The sequence below is a fragment of the Mytilus californianus genome, unplaced genomic scaffold, assembly GCF_021869535.1.
Source record: "Mytilus californianus isolate M0D057914Y unplaced genomic scaffold, xbMytCali1.0.p SCAF_12, whole genome shotgun sequence".
Taxonomy (NCBI): domain Eukaryota; kingdom Metazoa; phylum Mollusca; class Bivalvia; order Mytilida; family Mytilidae; genus Mytilus; species Mytilus californianus.
The window spans coordinates 33,483,778-33,508,930 of record NW_026262604.1 but is presented as its reverse complement, the minus strand read 5'-3'; the positions used below and the strand labels follow the sequence as shown (position 1 = coordinate 33,508,930).

The 25,153-nt window shown below is 31.5% G+C and overlaps 1 protein-coding gene across 1 annotated transcript; it reads right to left on the bottom strand.

Moving 5' to 3' along the window:
• Positions 1-335: 335 nt before the first annotated feature.
• On the bottom strand, positions 336-12,645 carry LOC127722405 (fibrinogen-like protein 1). The gene is made up of 5 exons (XM_052229278.1): positions 12,627-12,645; positions 11,199-11,317; positions 9,741-9,837; positions 6,949-7,119; positions 336-698 (listed from the first exon to the last, which is right to left on the bottom strand). The coding sequence occupies exons 1-5, from the start codon at positions 12,643-12,645 to the stop codon at positions 448-450; spliced, it is 657 nt and encodes a 218-aa protein (XP_052085238.1). The 3' UTR covers positions 336-447.
• Positions 12,646-25,153: the final 12,508 nt, after the last annotated feature.

Here is a 25,153-nt window from a genome sequence, read left to right as displayed (position 1 = left end):
TTGCGACGTGTTTGTAAATGCTAAATAGATACATGTATGTGTGCTTGTTTTCTAAAGATATCATCTTGAATATTTGATGAAGTGAATGATAAACTGTATGATAGATATATAAAAGAAATATTAAAATTTGAAACCGCATCGGACGCACAAAATTTATAAAGTGATATTTTCATTTCATATTTTACCTAATATTTATTTAAATTTTTTGGTTTTTCTTATATATTGTGAAATATAAGGGTCGTTGGGAATTTTTAAAGGAGTGACAAAATAGTATCAAATATTTTAAAATTAGAGCAGCAACCAACCTTAAGATTACAGCACATGACTTATATTAAAGCAAATGTTAATATATTTCGTCTTCAGGTCTTTCAACTCATTTCCCTTAAGAAATATTAAATGATATATCATACACAAACTATTTTCATTTTAAAACAAATGTGCTGTTATTTAGTTCCTTTTTATTATCATTTTTGTAGATTTGAGAGAATAGTATCTTCCATGCCATGACCACCAAATAATCCCATTATTGTTGTTATTTGTCTTTCCTCCTAGATATAACCCGTTCAGATTTGAACGCAAACATCTTTTATACCACCACCCACCATCTCCCAATTTAGCACAGTTACCTTCCCATTGGTCATTATCTTTGTCAAAGGTACTGAACTCCATGCCATTATGATACTTTGAAAAACTGTCGTCTACAAAAGATATAACGTAATTTATTTGTTGTTTCAGCAAAAATAATTAAGAAACTGACACGCTAAATCTATGTGATTAACAAAAGTTTTCTAACCTGCACATTTTCCATATGCTTCCTATTCCTTATCGTGATATTTTCACGGAGTCTGGATTCTCAAAGCGGTTCATGCATGCATAGCAGAGGAAATTACACCCCGAGTCTGGATTCTCAAAGCAGAAGAAATTACACACGGAGTCTGGATTCTCAAGGCGGTTCATGCATGCATAGCAGAAGAAATAACACTCCGAGTCTGGATTCTCAAGGCGGTTCATGCATGCATAGCAGAAGAAATTACACTCCGAGTCTGGATTCTCAAGGCGGTTCATGCATGCATAGCAGAAGAAATTACACACGGAGTCTGGATTCTCAAGGCGGTTCATGCATGCATAGCAGAAGAAATTACACATCGAGTCTGGATTCTCAAAGCGGTTCATGCATGCATAGCAGAAGAAATTACACACCGAGTCTGGATTCTCAAGGCGGTTCATGCATGCATAGCAGAAGAAATTACACACGGAGTCTTGATTCTCAAGGCGGTTCATGCATGCATAGCAGAAGAAATTACACTCCGAGTTTGGATTCTCAAAGCGGTTCATGCATGCATAGCAGAAGAAATTACACTCCGAGTCTGGATTCTCAAGGCGGTTCATGCATGCATAGCAGAAAAAATTACACACCGAGTTTGGATTCTCAAAGCGGTTCATGCATGCATAGCAGAAGAAATTACACTCCGAGTCTGGATTCTCAAGGCGGTTCATGCATGCATAGCAGAAGAAATTACACTCCGAGTCTGGATTCTCAAAGCGGTTCATGCATGCATAGCAGAAGAAATTACACTCCGAGTCTGGATTCTCAAAGCGGTTCATGCATGCATAGCAGAAGAAATTACACTCCGAGTCTAGATTCTCAAAGCGGTTCATGCATGCATAGCAGAAGAAATTACACACCGAGTCTGGATTCTCATAGCAGAACAATTTACACACCGAGTCTGGATTCTCAAGCAGAAAAATTTACACCGAGTCTGGATTCTCAAGCAGAAAAATTTACACACCGAGTCTGGATTCTCAAGGCGGTTCATGCAAGCATAGCAGTTATATAACCTTATAGGTTGCATTTCTGTAAATATTGACAATGCAATTTCCCATAGGAACTCCTTTTACGGCTAAAACTGTTCCACTTTTACTATGAAGTTTCGAAAAAAATCATATCCTTGAATGGAAAGTTCATATGCACTACAATTTTCTTCAAAGGTCAAAATATAGGGCTGTGCGGCATATTTTCAACGTTTATATGCCCCGAACTTCTAAGAGTTTAAACTAACACTAAATTTCTTAACTATCCCTACCTTGACTGTAGGATTACCACATATTTCTATATAGACAATATGCATATGTATATTTACTGGTAACATTCCAAAGTTATGTCTATGTGAGATGAAACATAGAGATCATAACTGGGAACCAGTATGTAAACAAAATTAATTATCTATGAATATTCTATATCTCCCCAAAAGAGGCGTGGTTTGAGAAACAGCTGTATTTACAAAGTGCAACCTATAGTAATGAGAACTTTAACACAAGTATTTGCATTAAGACAATTAATGTAATAATGATAGGACGCCATTGAGTATTATAAGAAATAACATATATTAATAAGATTTTTCATATTAGATATTTATGTATAAGACACAATAAAATCATTTTTTGGTTTTTTTAAGATTTCAAGGAAAAGGTTTTCCCACAGTGTAGATTTAAAAGATAACTATGTGATATTAGTGTATGTTATGCTCAAAATTATCAATTTAAGAATTATCATTAAGAATTTTATCAGAAAAAGCTGATTTGTGGTGGTTTTTCCTATGTTTTTAAAAATTTTTCTGGTAACATAGCTCATCATGTATTCCAGTACTTTATATCACAGTTTTGGTTTGTTTAAGGGTTCCAGATGATGGTTAAGGATGTTTGCTACTCTGCTTCAATATAACAACAGTGTATGTAAAGTGCGAATCCAGTTAGTTCATTTTCACTGTTGTATGCGAGTATGTCAATTGTAGAATAAAGGATGATGGGAAAAACTGCGTTTGTTTACTTTTTGAAAATACAAAATAATAGATTTGAATGTATGTTTTAACAGAATTTTATTAGAATTTAACTTTTTAATGTATAATAACAGGATCAAAGTCCAAAAAAGTGTTATTTAAGCAGCAGAATCCATAATATTGATTACTGAATGCGATTCATTTTAACTATAGATGCGATGAATTATCACTGTAAATGCAATCATTTCATTTTTTTTTTGGAAGTGCGATGAATTTACATTGTAGTTTTGTATGATTTTTCGACATATAACAACTGAAAACAGTTTTTAAATGATTTTAATATTGATGATATTTACAATTTGAAATGCAAGCTAGTCGTATATGCTTACTTGAATATATACGGGTATAACTACGTTCATTTCATGAATATTCAAATATTGTTGGTGAGTTTGCTATTAGCTTGTCATAGATTTGAAAATTTACTGGAGCAGAACATCCATGAATATAACGTTTTTCTACGACGAGTTTTCTTTGAAAAGTTTTATAACTCGCTTAAAAAAGCTTTGAACATTTGTCACGCCGTGTCATACATATTTCTACCGTATTGATAGGCTTTTGCACAACGAAAAGTACAAGAATGTACAAAGAACGGTACTAAAGAAAGAAAACAAACTACATAGAGAAAGATTCGTGTCAAAGTTCTGAGGACAGTTTTTTCAAGTAATTATACCCGTGGTATAGAACCATTTAAACATGTAACAATATACTGTTTTCAATATTTCTTTGTATGCTCAAATTGCGTATTGGCTTATTAATAATACCGACTTACAAGAAATTCAAGCATATATAAGGCGACTCGACTGTTGCTAGAACTTTCTTTACTGTATAAGATTTATACACAATGGCATGATAAATATCAATTATCCAGTCATCCAAGCGTCAATTGTTTGTGCAAGATGAAAACGTTGCCACTCATTCGATCCTGAAATGAAGATCGTTTTGTGAATGCTTTTCGTACTTTATTTGGCCTTTTTAATTTTTTTTGATTCGAGCGTCACTGATGAGTCTTTTGTAGACGAAACGCGCGTCTGGCGTAAATATAAAATTTCAATCCTGGTATCTATGATGAGTTTATTTACAACCACTGGGTCGATGCCACTGCTGGTGGAGATTTATTTCCCCGAGGGTATCACCAGCCCAGTAGTCAGCACTTCTGTGTTGACTTGAGTTATCATTGATATGTTCATAATTATAAATTAACTGTTTACAAAACTTTGAATTTTTGAAACACTAAGGCTTTTCTACCTCAGGAATAGATTACCTTAGCTGTATTTGGCAAAACTTTTAGGAATTTTTGGTCCTCAATGCTCTTCAACTTCGTACTTTATTTGGCCTTTTAAATATTTTTTGATTCGAGCGTCACTAATGAGTCTTTTGTAGACGAAACGCACGTCTGGCGTAAATTTAAAATTTCAATCCTGGTATCTATGATGAGTTTATTTACAACCACTGGGTCGATGCCACTGCTGGTGGAGATTTATTTCCCCGAGGGTATCACCAGCCCAGTAGTCAGCACTTCTGTGTTGACTTGAGTTATCATTGATATGTTCATAATTATAAATTAACTGTTAACAAAATTTTGAATTTTTGAAATTCTAAGGCTTTTCTACCTCAGGAATAGATTACCTTAGCTGTATTTGGCAAAACTTTTAGGAAATTTTGGTCCTCATTACTCTTCAACTTCGTACTTTATTTGGCCTTTTTAATATTTTTTGATTCGAGCGTCACTGATGAGTCTTTTGTAGACGAAACGCGCGTCTGGCGTAAATATAAAATTTCAATCCTGGTATCTATGATGAGTTTATTTGTTATCTCAAATGCATCCATTAGAGCTACTTTCATAACGCTTGTAGTTTAAAGGTTTGGTTGGCTTGCTTGCTTTGTTTGTTTGTATAAACGTTTGCTCAATCTTAATTACAATGCTTAGGCAACATTTACACAATCAAGGCCAACCACACCTTTTAACTACACGCATTAGGAAATTAGCTCTAATGACGTTTAATTTATTAGTATGCGATGTAGATTTAGACCGAAACAGAAACTTTGCTTTTCCGGTAACGTGGATTGGCTCAACTGTCCAAGATATATGTATTTAATGATGACGTGTCATAGGAAAAAATAAATTTTATCCTACATATAAATCAGGACAAATTATTTGAGAAAATAGAATTGACTATATTAGCAATAAATACCATGTTTAAGGAATTTATTGATATATTACCTCAGACTTTCACTCACTAAGTATGCATAAATAATCAATCCTTCTGACTTCATAAATTTTGTTAGAGAGTTGGCTGAATTAAGACTTTATATAATGAAAATTAATTAATTTCCTTCTGTGAAAATGCATCGCATATACAATAGAAATGAATCGCCCTACAGTGAAAATGAAATTCTAGTATCATTTTTCGACAATAAACATGAATCGCATAACGAAAACAGCATAATGAAAGTTGATTCAATATCAACAAGCTGAATAATAAAACCTGTTTTAAGTTAAACAACATCAATAATTATGTTAAAAGGTACATTTTTCTGCAAATGAAACTTAACTGCTACTTTTAAATCTCTTGCACGCTCTGTTCGTGAACTATTCTTAATATTTATCTATTTGTGTATCAATTTTGCACCTGGATGGCTGTAAGCGCGATGAAAAAACAGTACACATTATATATTATTTCTTATTTTATTCAAAAATCTTGAATTTGTCGTCTGTTTATTTATCATTCTACATCAGAAATTCATCACGGATACAGACATTTTAGGATTCGCACATTACATACACTGAACAAGCTCTTTCAAAGACTATTATAAATTGAAAGTATATGAAAAAAATAACTAAAAAAGCTGAAAAAGTTGAAGTGTCCGTGTGCTTGTTTTCGAGATATAAGCAATTGAAAATTTGGCGGGAAGTGATTCTCTCTAGATTTTTCATTTATTTAACATTGGCACCTATTTTCTTTCAAAAAGTATGAAAAAATAACAAGGATTATATAAGATTTTGAAATATGATTTTTAAAACTATATGTAATGAAATTATAAAAAGAAAAGGAGGGGTTATCGGGCAAAAATTTTTAATGGCAATACATGGATAAAACCAGAGGATTCCAAAAATCTGGCAAAATTCAAAAACAAGACGAGAAAACATCCTTAAGAGAGAAAAGTGCTTCGGACGCGCCAAATGTGTACAAAGTTATGTACTTATTCAATAAAGGATGAAAAAAGAAACACTTCATAAATTTGGTGCGATCGGAATTTTTACCTTTATCGTGAATCCCCAAAACCAAAAATTTGAAATATGGGGGTCTATAAATATCTTAGGATTATACGATCAAAAGAGTCCGTGAAAGAAAAAGGCCAACCACTTAAGTTCAACTTTTCCGTGTTATTTTTGAAGGCCGTACTATGACCTGTTCTCACCCTTCTCCTGCCATATCGCCTTATTTTCAGATACACCGATAACATTTGTTTTACCCCAAAGATTTTCATGGATATAGAAATATGAGCACACGTTCAAATTCCTTCTGGCAGTAAAACGTATGCTAAGATTTGAATCCCTTTTGCTGTATATTATGTATAGACGCGCAGCTACATCCAGTTGGGAAAGAGATGTAAATTCAAAAACCTGTTGTAATGATAGTATTCTGCTTTCTACGCGTTAAGGAACCAAACAGGCCTTCGGAACCCAACATTTTCTTTTCTCATCAGTCTAATTTCCCATCCTTTCATCCTGGCCAACTAATTTGGCAGAGTTTACCAATGATATTGACTGTTCCGTGTTTCTTGTTTTCAATCTGCATGAAATATTTACCACTGGATGTATAAAAGGAAACCTATCAATGCAATGTACTAGTTCAACGGTAGCAATTAGCATAAAGACGTTTTGAACTTCCTTGACTCTTAATTCAAAGTCAAAGCCGACCACATTTTGCTCTCTAAAATGTAACATTTTCCCCACACCACCGATCGCCAGGTCGAATTGAATAATCTTATCAATAAACGCAATATAAATGAAATTACGCATTAAAACTTGTTTTAATAATGAACAACCCTCAACAGAGCCAATCCTGCTAAAATGAAATTTATCTATTTATTAATACAAATAATATACCTGCAGTACTATTTCCGCTGTATCCACTGACACTTAAAATGTAGTTTGAAGCCGCATCGCCAACGCTAAACAAATCATACTCTGCATACTTTTTATTCCCATCAAAGTCCTCAAGTTCAATGTAAAGCTTGTAATTACCGCTAGATGATATCGCATTGATGTATTTGTTTCCTAAAGGGAAAATAAGCATACAGTTTTTATGAGAATTACAGTACAACTACATGTACCTGCATAATATATAATAATCATACCACTTTAAAATTTTTCCATATTATATTCCATATGAAGTAATAGTCTACGGTATAAACATGTATATATATATTTTTTTCTCATAAGTGTTCAATCCCCTAAACATGTCTATACATGTATGACGTCATTGTCGCCCAAACATGAATATGAATATTTGGTGTAAGAAGCCGAATTGTGTCATTTTCAAGAACGCAAAATCAGGTTCAAATGTAAGAAAAATTCCAAATGTGTCCGCCATAATGAAAAAGTGATTCGTTATCAAACATTTTGTTTGTAAACATATCCAGTCAAGATTATAACAGGACCTTAGACCTGGTCATTAAGTGGTTAATTCGAACATTTTCGATTACGTTATTAAATGTTTTTCATTGACTGTACTTTATCAATAAGATAGTGTTGTATTGTTATAAAGAGGGGATACAGGAGCTCTTCAATTTAAAATAAAAAAGGGACATGGTGTTAAACAAAACTAACTGGTATTATTCCGTTGCGAAACTGCTAGTTAGAACACTGTGTCAGGACTGTTTTTTTTTTTCATGAATCCAAATTTATCCAACTCAATTACACAATATTTGTTATCCACAACACGGCTCTCAACAACCACAAATATGTTGACATTTTAATTATTATTGTCTTTGTTGCTGATTTAAATAAAACTTGAATAATAAAACTCAAAATTGAGAAATTTTAATAAAATATCTTTTGGTTGTTGTTCCTCATTGCCATACTTTCTCAATTCCCCTTCATCTATACGTTTAATGACAGCCAATTATTTTCTATTTGTCATTTAATTTATATTAATGTAAAATTCAAAATAAAGTTTCATATTTAAAAAGTTAAATTTACAGCTATGTAATTTTACCAAGTCCCCATTTTGGATTTTTTGCTTTAAATCCTGTTTTGAATCTTCGTGAATTGTGCAAAAATACCTCTGCATTGCTGTCCTTTGCTATTGTTTTATAAAGACTCCTAAAGGAACCCGACGTCTTCAATAGTGTCCTGATGGTTAAATTTCGTATAGACGATACTGACGTCACAGAGAACATACCAGCGTTAAATGTTTTGAGACGTTTTTTTCATCTTAAAGCGGACACGTTTCGGTGAACAGACAGTGTCTATTGGGAGAGGACACGTTTAGGGAAAATGAAGTTTGACAACTTTGGGTGAATGTGGTTTTGAGGACAGTTTGAGCTAAATGGACACGTTTCGGCGAGACAGACAGGTTTTTGGGATAGACATGTTTGAGAAAAGAGAGGCGATATATACCAAGGGGATAATCAAATTCTTAAGTCGAAAACGAAGACATAATCGTTTAATCAATTTAATTGAGTTCTGGAGCTGGCATGTCAGTAACTGCTAGTAGTCTGTTGTTATTTATGTATTATTGTCGTTTTGTTTATTTTTTTTTTGATTCCTATTCTGACATCGGACTCGGACTTCTCTTATACTGAGTTTTACTGTACGTACTGTTGTGCGTTTATTTTTTCTACATTGGCTAGAGGTATAGGGGGAGGGTTGAGATCTAAAAAAAAACATGTTTAACCCCGCCGCATTTTTGCGCCTGTCCCAAGTCAGGAGCCTCTGGCCTTTGTTAGTGTTGTATCATTTTTAATTTTAGTTTCCTGTGTATAATTTGGAGTTTAGTATGACGTCCATTATCACTGAACTAGTATACATATTTGTTTAGGGGCCAGCTAAAGGACGCCTTCGGGTGCGGGAGTTTCTCGCTACATTGAAGACCCATTGGTGGCCTTCGGCTGTTGTCTGCTCTATGATCGGGTTGTTGTCTCTTTGAAAATGTCGAGGCCAAAAAATAGGAAAACACAAACAAAATACAATACAGAAAGCGTTGAATGAACAACTTGAAGAATAAATTTGTCTTGTTTTATATATCCCCATATTTATGAATAATTAAGGTGGTACCAAACACCTTGACAAAAAATAATTTGGCCCGTTTAATTTTCATAAAATTTTGACAAAATATTAACTTTGACCCTTTGACAAAAATACCAAAAAAAAATGAAAAACTTGAACTACACACATTATCGGAAAAATTCTATTGGATATATAGCACTTTGACAACCAATTATTTTGCTCATTGAGAAGCTTAATATTTCCTTAACAATAGAACATGATTAAAACGTTCAGCTGATTTTTACAGAGTTATCTCCCGGTAGTGTTATGTACCACCTTAATGAAAATATTGTCTAAATATTATCAGATCATGTGTGACAAGTTTATTATCATATAGGATTCCATCTGCAATTTACTTTTACAAACAACACTCTGTATACAGTTTTTAATTAATTTAATTTGACCAATAAGAAATTTCTGTCTTTCAATTTGCAGTTTTAGAATCTTTATGTAAATGATCATTTCATTGTTCTTACACCAACACCAAATGAAAATAATGTCACGTAATTTGTTGAATATTCATCGATTACGTCGTTTTTATCACAACGTTTTTGGGTACGATTTTGAATGTTTTACCAAATTTATTTTAAATTCTAAAATAGCGAATTGTGTTTCCTCAGAGTACATACCTAACCAAAATTCCCGCTGTAGGTTTCCAAATCCCTTTTCATAGGTAGACCATCCCCTATAGAAATTCGTAGAGTTATCCAATCTCCTCTGAAACACCTGTTGTAAATGGAATATTTTACTAGTTTTTGTTTCTTTTTCAAAAACTTGAATAGGTGAGGTATCTTTAATAATATTGATTATTGAAGCAAATTAGAAGAAAAAACTAGATACATCATCATTACCAGACAAGATGGGTTTAATGATAAACAATAATCCTACCTCATCCTATATACCTATGCAAATGTTTCGCTTTAAACTTTCAAATAGTTTTTGATAATATTCCTTTACATATCTCATCTTTATATTCACACGTACATTTTAAACTGAAAGTATCTGCTCAAAACGTACAGCGATAATTGAACAGGGCAAGGATATATTACATTCTGTCGTGAAAGCATGCACTATTTTCATTTCCAACTTTCACATTCGCATTTTGTTAGGGTTAAAGAATTCGCATGTAATGATAGTGTATGAATGATGTCTCAATGTTTGTTACAAATATTTACGAATGTGCTATGGTTTGAAACTTGAATACTGACTGCAACCTGTCGGATTTTAACCCATGCAAAATAGGGGATCTCACTTATGGAAGGGGACAGTTGAGTACCTGAGTCCCTTCCGGTTTTAATAATGTTCTTATTTGTTTAGTCTTTAGTGTTCTGTGTTGTGGTTTCTGGACTGTTGTCTGTATGTCTTTTTGCATCTGCACTTCACATCTTATCTTATCTTTATCATGTATATGGAAACAATGTAAATGTGTGGACCTTACATGTGTCAAACATGTTGAAGGACTTCATTTAACATTACGAGTTACTGCAGAAGTCGTCGTACATAAAATGTATCTACAAAAAGTTAACATAGACATTTCCAAGAATTTTATTTACCATAAATATTAGGCTGATAATTTCATGCAACTGTAGTTTAATTCAATAACTAAGGAAAACCCCTACACAGTAGACAAAATCACAGGAAACAATGTTTCACACCAAAAACTATCAGCAACTATAACACATGGAAGTGATTGGGTTATTTAGTGAATATCAAGAATAAAAATATGCAAGATTTGTAGACTGAAAAGTATATATTAAAAGTAAAGTTCTTATCATGACAATGTGCATATAAATGGATACAACAGATATGTGTCTCGTCTGCAGATCACCTGAAACTGCAAGACTGAATGACCTCATTATTGCTTAGAGATTTTGGATGAAACTTGGACCTGTTTTCCAACTATTGATATCGCTATGCTGACACTTACCGTCCATCCACCACCTGCTGTCTAACTATTGATATGGCTATTCTGACACTTACCGTCCATCACCCCACCTGCTGTCTAACTATTGATACCGCTATGCTGACACTTTCCATCCATCCACCACCTGCTGTTTAACTATTGATATCGCTATGCTGACACTTACCGTCCATCCGCCACCTGCTGTTTCCATATCACAGAACACACTAAACTCACAACCGGTAGGATTTATCTTATAGATCCCAGATATAGAGTCAGAATGTATGTCACTACAGTCATGTGGCACTAAAAATATAAATTCCCTGTCAATTTTCCATTTATTGTGTTACGGGCGTAATAGAAGGGTACTGTTGATTATTTCTACGTAATCGCGTTTAATGGGTTTTTGGTTGGGATCGTGTTTCTCAATTTTATATTGGAGTGTATTGTTTTGTGGTCTGTTGTAGGTTCGTATGACTTTAGCAATTACCATGGCTATGGTATTTTCCTTCGGCTTAAGGTTTTTAATAAACTGTTAACATTGAGATATGTCTCGCCTATTTGTTATTTTGATAATGCAAATGTTGAAATTAAAATAGCAATACTTTACATGTAAATTATGCAAATATTCAAAGTCAATGAACCATGACTGAAGGTTCAGGGCTAAACAATCTCCATGGAAATGAGATGTGCCAATGCTAATACAACTGCATACCAAATACCATTGACTTATCATAAGTCGTTCCATTTCAAAAAACCTAAACACAAACATTACTTGTAAACTATGTAAAAGTTTCAAAGTCAATGAACCATGATGAAGGGGTGGGGCTATATAATCCATGGAAATGAAACTTGCAAATGCCAAAACATTTGCATACCGAATACCATTGACTTAACATTAGTGGTTCATCTTAAACTGACCTAATCACAAACTAATACATGAAAACTAAGCAAAGTTTCAAAGTCAATAGACCTTGACTGAGGGGGCGGGGCCAAATAATCTCCATGGTAATGAGATGTGCCGATGCTAATACAACTGCATACCACATATCATTGACCTACCACTAGTTGTTACCCATAAACTGACCTAATCACAAACTAATACATGTAAACTAAGCAAAGATTCAAAGTCAATAGACCTTGATTGAGGGGGCGGGGGCCAAACAATCTCCATGATAATGAGATGTGCCAATGCTAATACAACTGCAGACCAAATATCACTGACCTACCATTAGTGGTTCACTATGAACTAGACCTAATAACAAACTAATACATTGTTGACGCCGCCGTCGTCGCCGTCGCCGACGCCGGAAACAGCATACCTATGTCTCGCTTTTTGACTCCGTGAAGGCGAGACAAAAATTGATTGTTATAGCCAATTACGACAATAGATATGACTTACGATATCATTGCGCAGCATCTTGCGCAGTAGGCGCGAAAATTTAAACCCGCGAGCCCCCTTTAGGTTTTTGATTGCTCTTTTGTTATCCTATCCCCTCTTTCAAATGTAAGAAATACATATTTGTTTGTGTACAACCACACCATCAAATAAAGTTTATATTAAAACAGACAAGAGATTGCTTGTGATCTAAAATCCGGAATATACACTATTTACCTGCAATATATATACTCATTGATTAATTGCTGTTGATCGTCAAGCGATCACAAGTATTAGTTATATCAGTCATCTCCTTATTTTCGTTTATATTTTAGTAACGAAAATATATTTTGTCTTCTTTTCGGAAGAAGTATCTTCAAATGATTATCAGATATAACTATGATAACAGATTGATAATTAGCTGATATAGTGTTGACCTTCTGTAGACACTGTTCAAAAGACCGTAAAGGGTTGACTCAGGTTAAACGGTGATCAATAGTATTTATATGACAGTCAATATTTAGTTCAGTTTATTATGATATCTGCAAGAAATCCTAAAATGCATATAGTCTGACAATACTTCATTCAAATCTAAAATTCCCATTTAAAGAAAACCTACAATCATAGTGTTAATACTGCCGCTCTCTATTTGTAGTTGTATGAAAATCATGTATATTATTCATTTGTATATTGTTAATTTAATCATTTTTTTCACCAATTCATTTGGTAGGAAATAAAATACAATCTTGTGAAAGCTTGATTTAAAAAAAAATAGGTGTGTGATTTTCATCTTGATAAGATTTACAGTATAATAAGGATTAATGTATGCCGTTCATCTATAATAAACGTCAGACCGATGCCTAGGGTTAAGGTCAAACAAACAAATTAAAGAAAAGTATCAAATTGTTTTTCTGACGGGTTAGTTCAAATAATACATGATGAGTATGTGTTTACTTAATTGAAAAATCGATTAAAGTCCCTTTTTTAATATCAATTTTTCCTTATATTAAATACAAAATTTGTATTGTAAGAAAATTAATTTGACTATTCATAAAAACCATTACATGATAAGGATCAACAATTAAAACTAAAGGTTTTAAAGTTAAAAGCTGATCTAGAAGGTCTTAAAGAAGGCAATTATGGTGAATGATTATCCAATAATTTTGTAAAAAAAAATTTGTCTTGGTATATAGGTATTGTTATATGAAACGTACGTGTTCTCCTTTCAGTAAAGACTTCTAGCAAAGGAACGCATATGTAAGTCGGTTTTTGTGGAATACACACTTCACTGACCTTGCAGTCATGACCTTTGCACGACCCAGCTAGCTCCTGAAAATCAATACAACAAAATTACTTTAATGTTTATATTTTCAATCTTGTATTTTTATAATTTCCCCCAAATTACTATTGTTTCAATGCTGGTGAACTTTATTCATAATTTGGCTCTGTAGTATTATAAATGCACTGATGTTTTAAAGATGCATGTTCTTGAAATTTGTTTTCGCTGAGATGGTTTTTTGAAGACAACATGCCTATATCTTTGACGATAAACAGTAAATTTTATCTGATCGAAAAATTAAAGGTATTTCTTTTACGAGATTATTATAGACAAATATATATGGCAATGTGACATGCATGGATATTAAAATTTAATAATGTCACCATTCTGTTAATATTATTGAAACACAGCTGATATTCCCATTTTCTTTTAAAACTTTTAAATCGACCTTTAAAAGAAATTATCAATAATAACATTGTGTTTACTTTATATTTGAAAAATCTCAGAAGGAATGAGCCTTAGATATTACTTGTTTTCTTCATAATATGACGATATTACTTTATAATTTAATTTTGGATGTAACACGTCTTCTGATTGGCTAAAAGTGATTTGTCTATCAACCCATAGACATAATTTTGTCATGTGACCTTGACGTCATCAACGTTTTTTTCATGATTTACTCTTTAAAAATGGAATTTAGAATTAAATTATAAGGATTGACTGTAATATTTTTTTCTGTCTATTCGAAATAACCTCAAAAATGTGGTGCACACTTTTAAATAAGTCGCTACGCTGGATTTACCTTTCAGCAGACACACTCAAATCTAACATTTAAAGCCAAAAATTATAAATAAAGGAACTCTTGAGGAACTATGTGCTATCTGTCCCTCGCCAACCTTTCATTTTAAATGTAAACTTAAATGTAATCTGTCTGTACAAAAACAATTTATTAAGCGGATGTAGTTTCACACACAATTGTCTCATATTATTCATTGTTAAATTTAGCACTTTCAAACACTTTTGTTTCGCATTATTCAAAATAAAGAACCACTCTGTTTTCCATGAATTCAAATCCACGTAATACCAACTAATATTTCATTGCATACGAGAAAATAAACTGATCGGTAGGAGATTGATTAAAATTTTCAGCATTCTGTTAGATTTTATATCCATTATTAGTCGGTTCACTTCATGTGTTATAAATCATTTTAGTAAACAAGTACAAAAAAAAAAGAATGATATATTTCTTTGAGTAAATATTTGTCGGTTCACTCCATGTGTTATAAATCATTTTAGTAAACAAATGCATGAAAAATGATGTATTTCTTTGATTCAATATTAGTGAGTTCAACTCATGTGTTATAAATCATTTTAGTAAACAAATGCATAGAAAAGAATGATGTATCTCTAGGCGTGCAATGTTATCATTTTACAAATAGAAATTAGTTTTGCAGTGAAATGTAGGATAAATTCTATAATTGGAGTTTATGTATTTCATTTGGTGGTATTAAAATCGACTTTTAGTTGTTAACTTCTAGTTATAGTTTATAACTTAGCGCTATAAAACCAGGTTCAATCCACCATTTTCTGCATAAGAAAATGTCTGTACCAAGTCAGGAATATGACAGTCGTTGTCCATTCGTTTGATGTGTTTGTGCTTTTGATTTTGCCATTTGATTAAGGACTTTCCGTTTTGAATTTTACTCGGAGTTCAGTATTTTTGTGATTTAACTTTTTTCTACGTCATTTGGTCTTTGATGGAGAGTTGTTTCATGAACAATTGTACCACATCTCCTCATTTTTATATTGTGATTTATGACTTAAACAGAAAAAAATTCTGACTGAAAGAACATAAAGTTATCAAGCTTATTCTCAGTTTAGTTATTCTTCTCAGACGTAAAGTTTTAAATCTTAACACAAACTTAGTATGAATTACATATTAAAAAATCAATGGGAAACATAGTAAAATTTGCCTCCTTTTTATTCCTTTTTGATTTGTTGATAGCAAAACAATTAGAAACACACAATTTTAGTGATGAGACATTTACAACTAAGTATTGCTTAATACAATGTATGTGAGGAAATTTTTGATTTGATACAATGAATGAGATTTTAATATTTAGACAGTTTTCATATTAGGCTATGATACTTGTCATGCTTGCCTTCTACAAATAACATGTGCTTAATAACGAGCAAACATCAAATAATTGTTCTTCCCAAGTGGCAAGCAATATTACACTGTTTCTACCAAAGAAACGTGTAAGTGTGCATTGCTTACAAGTACATGCACTTAAATGGCATGAAACAGCTGAAAAATGCAAAAATGTGAGTGCAAAAACGTTGTAGAGATTCATATGTTGAAATATGACTTCTTTATGTAAATATGTAAATTCAGTTTTTATTCACCATTTTCTATACATAGAAATGCCTGTACCAAGTCAGGAATATGACAGTTGTCTTCCATTCGTTTGGTATGTTTGATCAGGGACTTTCCGTTTTGAATTTTCATTGAAGATTGGTATTTTTATTGTTTTATTTTTTTCTTTTATATGTAAGGATTCTTGTGTAGACAAAACGCGCGTCTGGTATCATTTTAAAGTAAGTGGTTTGTAAGGAGCGGGGAATGAATCGAATGCCTTTGTACCTAAAATAGTATATGGTGTTACAGAACATGATTATTCAATGAGAGTACATATTCGATCACACTAAACTAAACTAATAATAACAGCGACTAATTTTAAACACAGACGATTTTTAACGTTGACAGTTGACTGCTATACATAGATAAAAACAAATATAATGCTGTATCCGTTTTAATCCGTATTTTCCTGAAGAATATAAGATTTCCTGTAGTACAACAAAAGCGTGGAGAATAATACAAAGTTAGTTTTGAGAAATATTCATATTTGATAAGAAACATACAAAATACTTTTATAACCATTGGATAGTAGACTTCTGAATAATTGAAAAGTGTTTCTGTTATTACAAATTAAGCGACCATTCGAAACATATCTGGAGTTGTGATGTGTATTACTAAAACTGACAATTATTAATACTGAGTGAATATTTTGACAGTATCATGTTTATCAAATATTTCATTGTATCTACCTTTGGAAGAGTCGAGGCCGCAACAAAGTTATTTCCAACACTCTCAAGGAGTCCATCCTTATTTCCCATGGGTTCACCATCATTTATCTGACAAGTTTTATTCCATGCTATAAAGTTGATAGATTTGCATACTTGCATTCTCGAGCAAAGTTGAGCACATAATGACCACATCGGCATCGATACCTCAAACAACACGTGGCAACTAAATATTTTGTCTTTTTGTTTTTCGATAACAACTATTTCACATAATGTCCACACTAAAAGTAAAACTATTGAAAAGGACAAACGAAACATTTTGTTCCAATTCAAAAACATTGAAAGTAATTATATTTCTCCCTTTCATGAAAAGCTTTGGGTGTGTTCAAGCTTTTAGTATGTTCAAGATTTGAGTCTGTTCAGGCGGACCGTTTCATTACTGTAACATACCACTTACAAAATCTGCTTGTTTATTAATGTGATGAGGCGTAATTGATTCTTTTACAAAGGATGACAACTTTTTCAAATGCTATTTCAAATTCATAGTAATTACAAAAACCACCTAAAGTTTGAACAAACTACTATTATGAAATTCAGGACCAAATGAAGCGACGATTTCAATTTGATATTTGATATTGCAATAACTCGTTACTATTATAATATTAATGTGATTAAATTAATAAAATAAAATTCTTAATTTCAATCAAATCTTTCTTTTTGTAATATTCATAGTTTGTCAACAAACAACCTGTTCAAACAAAACATCCTCATATTTATCTTAATCATCTGTTGGATAGTTGTACGTATATCAAGAAATTATCGTCACCTTGAATTGTATGATAAGATTAGAGTTTCTTATAAAAAATTTAAAGAAAATAAACATGTTGTTTCAAACCCTAGTTAAAAAAGGAAAAGCTTATATGGTTTAAACTTTCGTAACAAATAATATTTAAATGACAAGCTCGAATTGTTCTGTCACCAGTTTCAACCAATTTAGTGTGTTTTTGTTTTTCCTACTTTTCTTCATTTACTATATGCAAGCGGTTCAGGGCTTATGTATAATTCAATTGATACTTTTGGTATATCAACATTAGCTAGCTACTGTCTTCTATATACATGTATGCATTATAACATACTATGAAAGGGTGATGTTTGACATAAGACCCTGCTTAAAGAAGTCACAATATATAGACTTACAGAAGAAACAAAAACAGTTTAAGTTATACATGTTATAGATAATGCACATTTAAAGGGTTTTTTGTCGTATAACACACCGAGGGGTGTCAGGAATGATCTAATCCACGAGGTATATATTTGTTTACATATCGTAAAAAAATATTATTTTTTGCAAATATTTTTAGGAATTGTATCCTATTTTACCAATCACATTGAAGTGGGATATTCTTTTCTTTAGCGTTTAGTATAAACACGCCATACGGCTCATTTTCAATGTGAAATAAAACTCACTAATTAATCTAGATATAAAAGTTAGAAATCGCTGTCCAGTTACAGTATAAATGTTACAGTAATTGCATGAAGTAAGAAGTAAATGAATGGATTTTAAGATGATGCAAAGTACAAGTCACTTTGTAAGTAATTTATCATATAAGCTATATAAAGCGGGTGCTATATTTATTTCTCTTGTTTCATGACATTTTTATTGCGGAAAATCAGATTGTTTTTTCAACAATTTTTACCGAACTTCTCAGAATACTAGTAATTGTTTTCTCTCTTATGCCTGGCAATATATTTTTTTCTTCAAAAATTGAGAATCAGGATCAAATATTATACCCCTTTCTTTTAAAGAACGTGCCTGTTCCCGTATAGAAAATAGGAATATTTTGTCATCTAATAGATTAAGGGTATATATTTCAGCCTAATAAACGGAGGAAAGGATTATTTCTGCCTAAACTTTAAAAAAATGTTTAAGATAAAAAAGTGTACAATAAATTCCCAATTGGCAACAACACACGAATTAAATATTTAACTATTCTGAAGTTTTCAATTAAATCATGGTCAATAATGACCTGTCGCAGGTTATTATTTTATGCCTTGAAGAACATTTCATTGAAACTTGGTATCGTCCAGGTTGTTTCTTCAAAAGGATGACCTGTCGTTCTGGAAGGAAATAACTCCATATAGGTATACAATTGCTAAAAGAAAAATTAAAGTAATATTTACAAAGTAAAGTTTGGCGTAATAATAATCACAAAATGATGATATTCTTAAAGTTGTGGCCTGTTATCAAATTTTTCCATGAAGATATATTTCTCGTATAACACTGCTAAGAGTGTGAAACGAAAAATTGATACGAAAAATGCAATAATTAATTGTTTTACCTAGCATCATGAAACGTTATTGTAACATTTCCATTGGCTATTCGTTATGCCATTGATGATTTTTGAAAGGTTAAGATGATGTACATTACGTCCATGGCAACGGCGATATGTTTTTCTTTAATATTATACAAAACACTTACACCTCTCATCTGAAAATTTTCTTTTTGTTAAATTTTATTATAATTTGAAAAGTACAAAAAGTTTTAAAATATCTGATGTTAAAGCTTGACGGTTCAGGACATATGACGTCATATTGGCATGCCAGTACAAAAGACTAGATCATTGATTCGATGTATTTTTAATTGAACACAATGTGAATATTTAACAGGAGCGAAATAGGTTTAACAACTCGTGAGAATTCGATACCGCTTGATATCAACTCTGGTTATTAAATTTGAATATTAATAATAAACTCCCACAAGGCTCGTTTATCATTATATTAAAATAAAATAACTCTAGATGATATCAAGCAATATCCCACTCTCGCTCGTTATGAAACCTATAAATATTTAAAGATGAATATATTTCATTTGCAATGTAGTAGCTAAAGATTATATTTTGAACTGGAATGAATAAGTTCTCTGAGTTTCCTTATAAGTACTGACAAACACGGAAAGTTCTAGAATTTAAAGTTTAGATAATCTCAACAGTTCTGATATGACGTAAATAAAATACTTCCAGAAAATTCTGCAGATTTTCATTGTTTTAATATAATATCTTTTTAATAGCATTTGGTCAAGCGTCTGATGAACCTTAAAGTTAATAGATTGGCATATTTTTATTCTAGAACAAAATTGGACTTACAACGACCACATTGGCTTAGATAATTCAAACGGCACATGATTACTACATATTTTGTCTTTTTTGTTTGTTTTTTGAAACGACTACCTCACATAAAAACAGAACAAACAGGAACACTAATGATAATGTCAAGAAGAATATTTTGTTTAAGGATGTTTGCTTCTCTGTTTCAAAATAACAAGCTTTTCAAAAGACTGTTATAAATTGATAGTACATAAATAACGGAACTGAAAAAGAAGAAAAAAATTATGGGTCTGTATGATTGTTTTTGCGATATAAGGCATTGAAAATTTGGCGGGAAATGATTCTCTCTAGATTTTTCATACAGTTAACATTGGCACCTTTTTTCTATCAAAAACGATGAAAAAATAACAAGGATTTTATAAGATTTTCAAAGATGACATTTTAAACTATATGTAATCAAATTATGGATAGAAAAGTAGGGGTTAGTGGGCAAAATTTTTAATGGCAAAACATGGATAAAACCAGAGGATTCCGAATATCTGGCAAAAAGTCAAAAACAAGAGGAGCGAACATCCTTAAATTGAATTACCAAGATCAGTTTTTATATTTCTCACTTTTTTTTCAACACAGCTTTAGTGGAGATGCAAAATTACATCAATGTTGTATTTTAGCCTATTAATTTTTTTTTTAAATACAAAAAGAAATTTAAATGATTGTTATACCAGTTAAAGTGTTTCGTTTTATGATATACATCGAATATATCCATTAGGAATATTCGAAGTTCCAATCAGCCAACTTAAAAAAAACTGCTCATTAATAATCAGTGGAATAATCTGTGTTAGTTATTTTTTAATCTCACAAGTTTTATGAGATTCACCAAATTACATTTATTTTTGTAATTACATTTCATAAAACAGATGACAAAACATTCCGATTGCTAACCTATCGGCTTCGGGTGACTCCACTTCCCTACATACGGAATCGGACGAGTTGTGAACCTCCGTTGCAAACTAGTCTACAAAATATGTCCTTTGTAAGGTAGACAATCCCTATGCAGTAAATGGAACTGTGGAATACCGTGAATGAAGTTTCCCCTCTTTTGTTGTAAATATTTAATATATATCAACATTTTGCTTTGTTATACATTGAATATCAAAGATAAGGAGGAGTGGCTTACACGAATAAAAACATATACCTTGAAACTAGCTCATCTATTAAAGAAGCGTATGCAAAATTACACCTTAACATGCATAGTGTATATCTTTATACAATGTCAATTGAATTGAAATATTTTAAATTGTTTGAAATAACTAATCTCGACATTTCTCTTTTTTTCTTTCTCCTGGAAAACTCTCAATTTTGAAACACAAAGTACAAGGTCAGCTTCACAATATATCCTTTCTTATAAATAAAACGACGACAGCGTGGTTACAGGATGCAGTTCAACTTCATCCCGAATTCAATAATTTGCTTGTTGGCATGAGCTTCTAATGATAATCCTTCCATTCTAAAAATGGCAACACAAGGATAATTTTAGAAGTAAACTATGTATGAGAAAGAATCTATTGATCACAGACTATAAACATAAAATATTCTTACTTTAAAAAGTATGTCATTTTTTCTTAGCGACGGAAGATAGTTTTTGATAAACTTGACTCTAACGAGAAATTTAGTGACACAGAAGTGTATTTATTCTACATCTTGATCTTGGCAAAAACAAAAACGGTGTATAATCAATATTGATATATTGTAAACAAAAAATAGCCTAAAATGCAATAATTTGCATCTTGACAAAATTGGAAACAACAATTAATTGAATAGGAACAGGTGCTATTAACCTGTTTTTGGGTTGACAAGATATCATAAGTTACACATTGTGCTAGTGATATACTACGGTATATATGTGGTCAGTAAATCACATTTAAAGCGAGAGCTAGCGAAGCTCAAGTCTCATATGGAATTTGATGACCCCGTATTTATTGTACTAGGTCACTAGCACACTATGTAACGAATGTTATCTTACCGACTATCCAAAAATAAGAAATCTAGAAATAAATGTAAAAACAGTAAGAAATATTGTTCAGTTGTTGTTATAGTGATCAATATGAGTCATTAAAGCAATAGTTGTTGTCTGACAAACTATAACTGTTACAGTAATCAAGTCTTTAATATTAAGAATCTACTTGCATTGGTGTATACAAACAAAAATGCCACTTATAGTGTAATAATGTAATATCAAAGAACTATTACTAACGGTAAAACAAACCACGCGTGATGACCTTGTATTTAAGATACAATGTCTTATATATACCAGTTTCCTCGTGTTTGATTTTAACCAATGATATTCCTAAGAATCAAAAGGAGATAAAAAAGTAGGGCATATAAGAAACGAGGATTCAAATTTTCGCGGGATATGTTTTTATTACATTGAGATGGATATTTGTATTTTCAAGCGATTTTTTTAATTTTCGATCCATTAAATTTGAATTGGAGAGTGTACTAATCAGGGATACTCTATAACCAGATTATCTTTGTTTTGGTCTCCAAAAGGAAACTAAGTCCTTTCCTTTTGCAACAGATGTGCATTTAATGTCTCTTTATTGATTATCAGAACCAAAGTATTGAGAAATCCAAAACAATACAAACATTGAAAATAAAATGTAACCAAAAAGGACAATTAATATAGCCATATACAAACAAAAGATCAGAAATATGCAAGTGAGATACCCATTCCTATTTTTCTTGAGATTTTAAGAAAACAATTTACAGCTAAGAGTATATTTAATCCAAATTGAAGACTCTAATCTAGCTGTAGCCATTTTCTACACTATCGAAAATATAGTTGATCTATTGTTTATTTTGAAAAAAGTAACCAGGGGAAAATACTAATTACATCCGAGTTATAACCATGTTAGACTATTTCCACCTCGTCTATGTTGTAATTGCTTATTTTTTATGTATTCCCTACTGGGAAAAGCTGCATTAAATGATGAAAAAAATATTGTATTTTATTCAAATGACAAACAATTAAATAAAGCGTTCAATAAATTGGTTCAATATTTCATCAAATGTATGAATATAAAAAACTCTCCTGGAAGAAAATAAAAACAATGTATTTTTATAGAATTTTACAATTAAACGATTTGTAGATTTTCATACATATTCAAATTATAAATGCACTACCGGGGGACAATGGTTGGAATTTCATTACTTCATAAACAGTTATAGAGTAATTCATTTATACATTCGTATAACGTTGTCCTGCTATTCCCTTTTTAATTTCAATGCTGACTTTCATTTGCTATATATTATATCCATTGAGTAAGAATAAACAAAAAGAATTAACAATGCACAAAGTTTATATGAAACAACATGAACATAGTGTTACAAGACCATTAAAAAAACAATGCAAGTTCAAAATCTGAATTTATGATCAGAGTGCATGCCATTGGTTGATTATTTTTGACACATTGTTCCCATTGTAAGTTTGATAGTATTTCTACTAAACGTTTAAACTTGAATCAAACCATATGCAAGTCGATTATCAAGACTTAGATCAAATTCACCAAAAATATATGTAGGTCGATTATCAAGATCAAATTCATCAAGAACATATGTAAGTCGATTATCAAGATCAAATTCACCAAAACATATGTAAGTCTATCATCAAGATCAAATTCACCAAGAACATATGTAAGTCGATTATCAAGACCAAATTCACCAAGAACATATGTAAGTCAATTATCAAGATCAAATTCACGAAGAACAGATGTAAGTCGATTATCAAGTCTAAGATCGAATTCATCAAAAATTATATGCAAGTCGATTATCAAGATCAAATTCACCAAGAACATATGTAAGTCGATTATCAAGATCAAATTCACCAAGAACATATGTAAGTCGATTATCAAGATCAAATACACCAAGAACATATGTGAGTCGATTATCAAGATCAAATGACAAAGAACATATGCAAGTCGATTATCAAGATCAAATTCAACAAGAACATATGTAAGTCGATTATCAAGATCAAACTCACCAAGAACATATGTAAGTCGATTATCAAGATTAAATTCACCAAGAACATATGTAAGTCGATTATCAAGATCAAATTCACCAAGAACATATATTAGTCGATTATCAAGATCAAATACACCAAGAACATAAGTAAGTTGATTATAAAGATCAAATTCACAAAAACATATGCAAGTCGATTATCAAGATCAAATTCAACAAGAACATATGTTAGTCGATTATCAAGATCAAATTCACCAAGAACATATGTTAGTTAATTATAAAGATCAAATACACCAAGAAAATATGTTAGTCGATTATCAAGATCAAATTCACCAAAAAGATATGTAAGTCGATTATTAAATTTATAATTAAATCACCAAGAACATATGTTAGTATATAATCAAGATTAAATTCACAAAGAACATATATTAGTCGATTATCAAGATCGAATTCATCAAGAACATATGTAAGTCGATTATCAAGATCGAATTCATCAAGAACATATGTTAGTCGATTATCAAGAACAAATTCAACAAGAACATATGTAAGTCAAATATCAAGATCGAATTCACCACGAACATACGTAAGTTGATTATCAAATTTTTAAATCACCAAGAACATATGTAAGTTGATTTTCAAAAGTAAATTCACCAAGAACGTAAGTAAGTTGATTATCAAGACCAATTAACTGATGCTTTCTATAAATTTGTTTAATTTTTCATCAGATATATGAATATGAAATACTCTCCTGGAGGAAAACAATAACAATGTACTTTTATGAATAATTAACAGTCAAACGGTTTGTAGATGTCCATACATATTCAAATTATAAACGCATTACTTCTTAAGGATGTTCGCTCCTCTTGTTTTTGAATTTTTGTCAGATATTCGGAATCCTCTGGTTTTATCCATCTAGTACCCATTAAAAATTTTGCCCATTAAGCCCTACTTTTCTTTTCATAATTTTATTACATATAGTTTAAAAAGACATATTTGAAAATCTTATAAAAACCTTGTTATTTTTTCATAGTTTTTGAAAGAAAATGCTGCCAATGTTAATTTTATGAAAAATCTAGAGAGAATCATTTCCCGCCAAATTTTCAATGGCTTATATCTCAAAAACAAGCACACGGACCTATCATTTTCTTCTTCTTTTTAAGTTCCCTTATAAATATACTATCAATTCATAACAGTCCTTTAAAAATCTTGTTATTTTGAAACAGAGGAGCAAACATCCTTAAACAGTTATAGAACAAATCATTTATACATCCGTATAACGT

Excerpts from the sequence above, each read along its gene's own strand:
- LOC127722405 (XM_052229278.1), bottom strand. Across the intron at positions 7,120-9,740 it reads ACAGCGGGAATTTTGGTTAG|GAAACAAATACATCAATGCG; the intron begins GTATGTACTCTG and ends TTTTCCCTTTAG. Across the intron at positions 699-6,948 it reads CAGCGGAAATAGTACTGCAG|ACGACAGTTTTTCAAAGTAT; the intron begins GTATATTATTTG and ends TATCTTTTGTAG.